At 45.2% G+C, this 9,972-nt stretch overlaps 1 protein-coding gene across 1 annotated transcript; it reads right to left on the bottom strand.

Moving 5' to 3' along the window:
- Nucleotides 1-5,991: 5,991 nt before the first annotated feature.
- LOC135698604 (uncharacterized) lies at nucleotides 5,992-6,824 on the bottom strand. The gene is made up of 3 exons (XM_065218649.1): nucleotides 6,764-6,824; nucleotides 6,276-6,706; nucleotides 5,992-6,207 (listed from the first exon to the last, which is right to left on the bottom strand). Exons 1-3 carry the CDS (start codon nucleotides 6,822-6,824, stop codon nucleotides 5,992-5,994), a joined length of 708 nt encoding a protein of 235 aa, XP_065074721.1.
- Nucleotides 6,825-9,972: the final 3,148 nt, after the last annotated feature.

Below are 9,972 nucleotides of genomic sequence, written 5' to 3'. Positions count from 1 at the left end.
ATGCTGACATAGTCAATGCTGTTCGTAACCCTCCGTTACTCGCGTCAACTTTTATAACACGAGTACTCACGCGTTGTACTTTGTACAACAGTGTGAGTTTTCCATTGCCATTTTGCAGCCGAGCTACCAATCGATATGAAACCAACGGGTATTAATTAAAAAAAAAAACTTGTTTTTAACTAAACAAGTTAAAATTTTATCACAGTTAACCCACAAAAACAGTTCAGCGTTTTCTCACTTCACGGCACTAGTTAGTATACATGTAAAATTCTCGCCTATTTAAAATATTTTTAGATCCTTACCATATAAAAAGTTACTGTCTTCGGCAAAGTTTTTCAGGAAGTCCAGATATTTGCCTATTGCTTGGTGCACAATAGTTCAGAATTTCCACACTATGTGGCGCTAGTATACACGCGAAATTCTCGCATGTAAAATATCTCGAGATTTCTCTAGTGGACAGTAGTTCAAAATTTTCTCACTACGTAGCGCTAGAATACACGCGAATTTCTCGCATATGGTTTGTTTCGAGAGCCTGACCAGATAGAAAATTACTGTCTTCGACAAAGTTGTTCAGGAGGTCAAAGCATTTTTGGCTGGTAAACAGTAGTTAAGAATTTTCTCACCATGTGGCATAGATGTACACTTCTCGCATATGCTATATCTCGAGATCCTAATCAGATAGAAAGTTACTGTCTGCAACAAAGTTATTCAAAAGGTCAAAGTCTTTTGGCTGGTGAACAATAGTTTAGAATTTTACAGGCTCTAGGCTTTAAACTCCTGAACAACTTTGTTCAAGACAGTAACTTTCTATCTGGTCAAGAACGTGAGATATTTTATATGCGAGAATTTCACATGTATACTAGCATCATGAAGTGAGAAAATTCTGAACTACTGTCCACCAGCCAAAAGACCTTGACCTCCTGAACAACTTTTTATCTGATCAGGATCTCGCGATATAGCATATGCGAGAAGTGTACATGTATACTAACGCCACGTGGTGAGAAAATTATTAACTACTGTTTACTAGACAAAAAGTCTTGACCCCCTAAACAACTTTGCCCAAGACAGCAACTTTCTAGCTGATCAAGATCTCAAGCTATTGAATATGGAAGAAAAGCACGTATATACTAGCACCGCATAGTGCGAAAATTCTCAACTATTGTCACCCAACTACAAGATCTTGACTTCCTGAAAAACTTTGCCGAATACAAAGCAAGTCCATGCTGGAGGCGGCTGAGTTCGATTCCCGTCCGGTCTATTAATTTTTCGGGTTGGAAAATTTCTCTACTTTCTTGGACATTGGATGGTACAGGCATAGAAAGCTCTCAATTAAAATGTGAAAGTACTTCAAAGAACACTAAGTTGAGAGCAGGCAAAAATCTAATAAGCTATAAGCAATAAGCTTGAAATGCCATGTAATTTGCTATTTTTAGTTGCTAGAGATGAACTAGCCTTCGGCTAAATATCTCTACAATAAAGAATTAAAAAAAAGCTATTTTCAGTCAATGAAAACTGTTTTTTTGTCGCAGTAATTGAGTCCGCGGATTTCTTTTGAGAAATCACGGATTTCGCGGATCAAATTGAGAAAATCTTGTAACAGCCCTGAATTTGAGATCATCAGTTTTTACACATTGAGGATGCTAGCTAGTCCCAAGCATCGTCTATTGATTCTCTGTGTAATTACAGCTGATCTGGCAATAACAGAGTAGTAACTGTAGGCGGTCAATCATGCTCATGCTCATGCTAAAAATGGTTTCAACTTGCGGAGATATATGTTAACTGCCATTTTTGCCTAATATGCCCTACAATCCGTATTCTCAAAAAATTAAATAAATAAAATATTATTAAAAGATTTGATTTCAATGACAGTTATTCTTGGAGAATAAAATTCGTAGAACAGAACCATAACTATTAAACAAAATTTAGAGTTGTCTTGTATTTTTTTTTTCAAAATAAGGGATTTTGGAATAAAATCAGCTAAAACCCAACTTGTACTATCCTACCTAAGATGAAACCAATTCTATTCGATTTGTGAGATTTTTTCCAGTAAGATCGACTATATTTGATCAAGCTCGTTTGAACAGGAGTTTTTGAATTTTGAAATATGTTTACGATGTTGTCCCCAGTGTGCATTAGACTGATGCAAAATTTGACTTTTTCGCTCCACAGTGCTTAAATGGTTTCAAATCGGGTCGTGACTAGCCTCCAAAAGTTACAACTCATTTGGTTAGAAACAGACTTCGCACAAACCATTTGAAGTTTACATGTAAATTACTATGGGAAATCTCAACTTTTTGTTCATTGCCTTCTAGTCTTTTTTCCATATTGAGCTGCAAAACAGCTCGATAGCTATTCTTATAGAAAATTTTCTCAGCTACAACTTTGCTGAAAATCTTTTCTATGTAAAACGAGACAGGAAATAGTTATTAATTATTTAAGAGATTTGTAAACTTATGACATGATCAAGCAGCTGCTCTGTAGGCAACACTGTATTTTGCAGTGTGACATAGTAGCCATAATTTTTGTGTCCTATTCAACGCCCCAGAAACACCAATGTTGCCTGCTGAGCAGTTGATTGAGCATGATCATAAGACATCAGAGCATTGAACCATTAATAACTTTCGATCCTTGCATTTAATCAAAAAGTGGTCTTGAGCAAAGTTGTAGCTGGAAAAATTTTCTACAAGGAAAGCTAAAAGCGTTTGAAACAGACTGATGTGGTGAATTATTAGATAGACATGAACAAAAATCTTGGTTTTACCATAGTAATTCCCATACAAACTTCAAATGGTTTGTGCCATCTCAGTTTCTCACCAAATGGGTTCAAATTTTGTCAGTCAGGATCCTATTTGGAATCGTTTAAGTATTATGGAGCGAAAATTTCAAATTTTGCATCACTCTAGTGTGCATTCAGATAAACATTTATCGTTATGTAGACATTTGAAAAATTCCGATTTCTAAATATCATTCTCCAAACCCCCGCCAGCATCAGGACAGACAGTCACAACCCAAGGGGCGTGATTTTTCTTGACTAGAAAATCCTTGAGCCGTGAAAATCTGACATCAACGAATTGCGAGGATTGTGCGATTAGAAAAAAAAAGAAAAACAAAAACAGATAAAATGCGAGATGACGAACTGAATAGCGTGAATTGTGATGAGATTAGAAAGCTGATCCGAGGACCTGGTGCAGCCATGGCAAGAGCAAGAGCGTGAAACGGCAACGAGACGGTGAAATTGTTTCAAACAAAACTAATTATACGAATTTTTATAGCCACGCTCCCGAGTCGTCGGATAGGTAGGCAGGTCCTGAACTGTTGCGCGCGGTTGGGGGTGGGCGGTTGGGTGAAGATCAGGACAACTTCAGCATCAGCCAATATGAATATTTAAAATTTTAATGAATTACTCATCCCACTACTGCGGCGCTGACTGAGAGGGTCGCTTTGCACCGGAGTGAGCGGAATTCTTGATGGGTTCATTCCACTGCAGAATGAGGCTTATGCTAATTTTACGCAACATTGGCAAGTTTGTGCTGATGTTCAAGAATTTTTACAAGTGGAAAACAGAAAGCTATCCCACGTCCAACTGACGTTAATTACAGGTTGTTTGATTGCTGATAAATTGACTTGCTCGACGTGCGTCAAGTTTAGCAAAAGAAAATTCGGGTCCGGGATCCTTTTAGTTTGAACCCAAACAAATCGATGAATCACCATCGCCAAGGGACTCCGCCTTTCCAGAACGAGATCCCGAGCCGAACGGTTCAGTGTCATTAATTTATCTTTTTCCTTTCCAACAGTCCGTGGGCACTCGAAGCGCAACGAGGGATTCACAAATTTCATATTAAAAAGTAATTAACTCGAATGCTTATTTACATTTGGTTTGCCTTCTTTCTTTGCCGTGCTGATGGTAAGATTTGCTCCTTCTTACGGATTTTTTTTTATTGCGCTGAAGTCGTTCCAACTGCTGAAGCTGAAAAGCTACTCAGGGCAAGATAGGAAAGAAGAAAAAAAATGGGAAAAGTTCTTTTCAACTGCTGGGAACATTCTTTTCTGTATTTTCACTGCGCGGTTTGGGTTTTATTTTCTTCACAGGGTTCGTCCTCTGTCTGGGGCTCCAAGTTAAAGTAATTATTTGGAGTTGTAGGTGAAATTATCTCTAGCGCAAGTCTGCCTTAAAAGTTTTATCCTAATTGCGATTTTTGCCTTTCGTAGGATTACTCGTAGAATCAATTTTAAGTCGAAGGCTCAGAAAAAACCTTCGGAGGAATCAGTAGAACTTCTTAGGAAATAAATGCCAGCTTCAGTACCGCTTGTGAGAAATGCTTCGCAAATCCTGCCTCGACCTCCGGCAGAGGAGCAATGATTCCTAAAATAGACTTCCGGTTAGAATCACCCAAAGATAGATAGCATTCCTGCTTCGCATGAAATAAAAACCTTCGCAAAATTCTGTCTCGAATTAGAGCATCTATAATCAAGCGAATCTTGCCCACTGATAGTCTGGAAGAATTTTAGCAAATGCGATTGATTTTCGACAAATATTAATCGGTATCCTGGAAGCCATTTAAAAAATATGTTCAGTTCATTCATTTGTTTTCAATGTATTCTCCACTGTATAGAATACAAATTACTTATTCACTATTTTTGATTCTGGACAACACGCCCGAAACTTTCATTTCGGAGTGAGTGCATTCTGGAAGCATTCTGCCTGTTCAGATCGACCATTTCACATTGTTTGCCCAGATCTCCAGTCATCGGAAACTGGCGTCTACGAACATTTCTCAGACGAATCAAGAGTTGGGTGTGGGAATCAATGGCAATAAACTTACCCCTCACAGGAACTCGTCAGACGCACGCCTCGTTAGCCACGGTTATGGCTTGGTGGAGTCCCTCCAACGCTCGGTCGATGTCATCCAAGGTGTTAAGCAGCGGGTTGTCGATGATGTGCCTGTCTACAACGCGTCCAAACTGGACCCAGTTTACGTGGTGGTAGTCCTTGTGTAGACTTGGAGCAGGGGACACGTTGTAGCCCAGGTCAAGCGTCGATGGGTTGCCCGCCGGTGAGATGAATTTTCGCTCATTCGAAAACCAAACGGAGTACAGCCCATGCTGCGAGTGGTTGAACAGCAGACGACCGTTCTGGTGCTGCCTGTAGCTCCACCAGGCCTCATGGCGAGCATTTAGATCTCCTCCAACTACGATGCGAGAACCGGTACGGGTGATGGTGGACAGGTCCTTCTTGAATTCAGCCGATAGTCCACTGCTGGCGGCACACTGTCGTGGACAGTAGACGGCCATGAACTGGACGTATCCAGACGACTACTCCACCTCCACACCAAGGGCCTCGATGATAGAGGTGCGGGGATATGGGACAGAGTGTGGTATTTTATTCCTTTCTTGGCGACGACCGCAACACCACCCCCCTGGAGCTGGTGCGATCAAGCCGAATAATGTTGTGGTCAGGCAACCAGAAGCTTTCGCTGGACTTAAGATGGGTTTCGGTTAGAAGACCCACGTCGATGCTCAATCTCTTTTGCTCTTACAGAGCAAGCATTACAGGTGATGATAGTTAGCGATTTAGACGCCATACTGGATGATGAACTTACCGAGCACTTAAACCTGTTCGGGCTTGCTGCGGCACTGACGTAGAGCGCTGGTCATGTCGACGAAAATCTTCATCAGCTCATCCACAGAGAAGAGATCGGGATTGACGTTTTGGTTGTCTCCAGAATCCAGGGGGGATGGAGCACTTTGTCCAGCAGAAGCACCAGACGTTTCTTTACGAGGGCCAGATTGCACCTGCGCATTTGCTTGACCGTGTTGTGTAGCATGAAGAGGCGGAAAGACCTCCACTCTGAATGCCGGTGTATTGTCCTTCGTTCATCCTGGTTGGTTTCTTGTGGACGCCTGCTTTCGGATCCGCTCGAAATCTTTGCGTTTGGGGCACTGTTTGTCGGACCCTTGATGAGCGCCACTACAGTTGGCGCATTTGGCCGTTTACGACTCGTCGACATCACACTCGGAGGAGACATGGTTTTGGGCGCATTTGCCACAGCGCGGCTTCATGTAGCAGTTTCGGGTGCCGTGCCCAAAATTCAGGCAACGTTGACACTGGGTGACGTCGTGACGGCCGCCACGGTATGGCTCCCATCGGACAATGATGGAATTGATAGAGCGGATGGCCTTTAACGCATTGAGCGTCACCGTTCCCTTCTGCAAATGCACCAGAAAAAGGCAATTCGGATACTTCCTGTCGTTCTCGTCCCTCCTTGCTATCCGACAGACGGCAGTTGGGCCAACTTGTACCGGTCCTTGTTTTCCGCTTCGATTAACTTCGGGTCAAAGCTCGGTAAACCTCGGATGACCACTTTGAAGGGCTTCTCGCCTGGGATATCGTGAGTGAAGAATTCCGCGTTAGACTTCTTCAGGTATGATGTGGCCAGCTCGCATTCCGCTTTCGTGCGGAACATCACCTTTATTCCGATTCTACTGAGTTTGAACTCAACTTTAATGCCCATGGACGTGAAGCTAGCGATGAGCGTGTTTAGAGGTGCATTTTTCACTACCACCGGTGGTAGTTTGACGATTTCCGCATTTCGGCTGGCATTTTCGGTTTCATCAGCGATACCGAAATCGCCGATATCGCTGACGTTTGTCGCGGTAACATCGTTGCGACCAATCGGACTGGCCTCGATGCTTCTTCCTCTTTTTACTGCGCTTTTCCGTCACAGCTGAGCGGGTATTCCCATCGATGGGAAGATCAGCAAACCTGTTCGCTGTGGGTACGCCCGAGCTTCCTTTACCGGGCTTCGCGAGCGATGCTTCCCCATTTCGGGGCACACACACAAAAAACCGCGAAAGAGAGAGCGCGAACACTATCACAACGAACTTTCCGAACAACTAGAGAGAGAGAGAGCGCTAACACCGAATTGAACTGCTTGACGATCAAGCAGAGAATGATGTGAAATAGTATAAGTGTAAACACCCCATAAATATCGTTCGTTGAGACAACATTCGTTGCGATACTACAGCTCGTTCGATTGGTCCACCAATCAGGAACGTCTTAGCTTGGGTGACCGATATTCTTTGCTCGACTGTCGAGCTGTTCACTCCGTATTTTCTCTCGAGTTCTCGATTCGATTTTGTTTCGTTTTGTGCTGTCACGTTGTGCCGTGGAAGAGTCGCCACCTTCTCGCGTTCTGGCAAGTTTAATTGAACTGGCAAACACGAAACAAATGGTGCGTACACGTGCCAATGAAGCTGCTAGTCAAGCCCAGCGCGTCGCAGGATGACGCCGGAAAACGAGTACTGTAAGCCAACCAGTATGCAGTACTCCCGGAAGAAAATGGCGATGGTGACGCCGTTCCCATTGCAAGACGAGAGCGGATTCCCCCGCTTTTCACGCCGGTGAAGGATGTTGCCAAGCTGGGTGCCGAACTGGCAAAACACAAGCTGCTGCCTCGCTTCAAGCTTTGCAGCATCGGTACCAAAATCATGTACTCCAGCCTGGAGGAGTACAAACAAATAGGAAGTTTCCTGAAGAACAACAACGTGGACTTCTTCACGTATGACCTGCCATCGAGCAAGCCACTGAAGGTGGCTTTGCGTGGATTACCGTCGTTCGAGGCTGCTGCGGTGAAGTCCGAGCTGGAGCGGCTTGGGCTCCAACCTGAGGCCGTTTTCCAGATGAACCGGCGTCCCAACCAAACCACCAGCTTCCGTGATCAGTTGTTCCTGGTGCATTTCACGAAGGGATCGCCCAGTCTTGCGGCTCTGAGATCCAAAATCCGGGACCTGTTTCAGGTCATCATCAGTTGGGAGCATTACAAACCCCAACATCGTGGTGTAACGCAGTGTATGAACTGCCTCTCATATGGCCATGGCACCAAAAACTGCCACATGAAGACAAACTGCGGCAAGTGTGCTGGAACTCACTCAACTGCGTCCTGTGAGCAAGTCGATGACATCGAGCCAACGTGTGTCAACTGCGGTGGAAACCACCAAGCCTCCAATCGCGGATGTCCCAAGCGAGTGGAGTTCATTAATATCCGTCGGAAGGCCACAATCAACAACCAGCTCGGTAGCCTTCGTAATCATCGTTCGCCTCCTGTACTAACGGAAGTCCAGTACCCAGCTCTCCAGCCCCGTCGACATGTTCCGAACCTAGCCCCGCTTCCGCTCAACAACCAACAAGCCAATCCTGCGAGTATCCAAATGGTTTCCAACAGTCGGACAGTTCAGCATCGTCTCGCTGTTGCTGCGGCCCAGCCAATTCCAGGTTCTTCCACCGCCCCTGGTTTATCAAACGCTGGTGCTGTCTCAGGTGAATCTGTCGACGATTCTCCGTTCACCTCGGAGGAACTTGTGACGCTCGTGGCCGAGGTCATCATCATCATGCGTACCTGCAAGACTCGATCTGAACAGCTTCATGCTGCCTTGTCACTCGTCACCAAGTATGGACCGTGAAGCTATAAAAATTGCAAATTGGAACGCTTGCTCACTGACGAACAAGCATAGAGAGCTACTCGATTTCCTCAACACCAAGAAGGTCGACATTGCTATCATCACCGAGACACATTTGAAGCCCGACCTGAACGTATTCCTTCCCGACTTCCGGCTCGTCAGACTTGATCGCACCTGCTCTGGAGGTGGAGGAGTGGCCATCGCTGCAAGACGGAACATCAGTTGCCGGCTGCTACCAAACTTCCAGCTGAAAACAATTGAAGCCATAGGAGTGGAGGTGAGCACATCACTTGGCCCAATCACCATCATCGCGGCCTACTGCCCCAAGCAAACCAACATAAGGGACGGGTCGTCAGTGGCCCTCGGCAAAGACATCATCAAACTCACCCGGAGGAGCGGCAACTTTATCATCGCTGGCGATCTGAACGCAAAACATCAAGCTTGGGGCAACGGTCGGAGCAATAGAAACGGCATCATCCTAAATCAAGACCTGCAAGAGGGCCACTATACCATCTTGGCCCCGGACTCTCCCACCCGGTTGAGTCGGTCTGGGGTCCATGCGACCATCGACATCTTCGTAAGCAACATGGGACACAACGTCTCGCAACCTGTGGCATTCCAGGAGCTGAGCTCGGACCACTACCCGGTGGTGGTCGTAGTTGGATCCTTGGAAAATCGATTCGAAGCTTCCCGGCGCAACTACCATCGAGTCAACTGGGCGCAATATCAACACTGCGTCGACACAACCATCGACTACGATGTCCAACCGGGGACGTCGGAAGATGTTGACCGGTGTCTACAAACCATCGAGGAAGCGATTTCCCGGGCCAGGGAACAACCCCTGCCATCAGATTTCTAACATTTTTTCAGAGGAATCCGAGATTACGGCTGACGCACTGTTGGCCTATATCAAATCATCTAAAAACATGAAGGACCCAGGTTTCGACAACATCCTGAATCTGGAGCTCAAGCACTTGAGTTCCAGATTCTACAACCATCTGGCACTGATTTTTAATCAGTGCCTCAGACTTGGCAACTTCCCCTCGTGTTGGAAGTCAGCTAAAGTCATACCCATCTGGAAACCTGGGAAGGATCCGTCCTCTTCTTCAAGTTATCGGCCAATCAGCCTTCTCTCAGGGTTATCAAAACTGTTCGAAAGAGCACTGTACCACCGGCTCCTAACATCTGCCGATGAAAACAACTTGTTACTCGAGGAACAGTTTGGTTTGGACCGTCCACCAGCTGACTCGAGTAACAAACATTCTCAGACGAAACAAGTCTGTTTCGAAAACATCTGCCATGGCGTTGTTGGACGTTGAAAAAGCATTCAACAATGTCTGGCATGATGGCCTGGTGTTCAAATTGCAGCAGTACGGTCTTCCAATCTTCCTAGTGAAGATCATAAGCAACTATCTATCAGACAGGACGTTCCGAGTCTCTCTGAATGGCATCACATCGGATGCTTTCAACATCAGTGCCGAGGTTCCACAAGGAAGCATCCTTGGCCCCATCCTA

Source organism: Ochlerotatus camptorhynchus, unplaced genomic scaffold (genome assembly GCF_037179485.1).
Source record: "Ochlerotatus camptorhynchus isolate MF236.1 unplaced genomic scaffold, CSIRO-AGI_Acam_v1.1 ptg000091l, whole genome shotgun sequence".
In the NCBI taxonomy this organism is placed as follows: domain Eukaryota; kingdom Metazoa; phylum Arthropoda; class Insecta; order Diptera; family Culicidae; genus Ochlerotatus; species Ochlerotatus camptorhynchus.
This window is presented reverse-complemented; position numbering and strand designations above follow the sequence as displayed.

What these genes read in the sequence shown, in the direction of transcription:
- LOC135698604 (XM_065218649.1), bottom strand. Translation starts at nt 6,824, where the DNA reads ATGGGGAAGCATCGCTCGCGAAGCCCGGTAAAGGAAGCTCGGGCGTAC. An exon ending in GGCGTACCCACAGCGAACAG is followed by an intron (nt 6,707 to 6,763) that starts GTTTGCTGATCT and finishes GGAAAAGCGCAG; the next exon opens with TAAAAAGAGGAAGAAGCATC. An exon ending in AGTTGGCCCAACTGCCGTCT is followed by an intron (nt 6,208 to 6,275) that starts GTCGGATAGCAA and finishes GTGCATTTGCAG; the next exon opens with AAGGGAACGGTGACGCTCAA.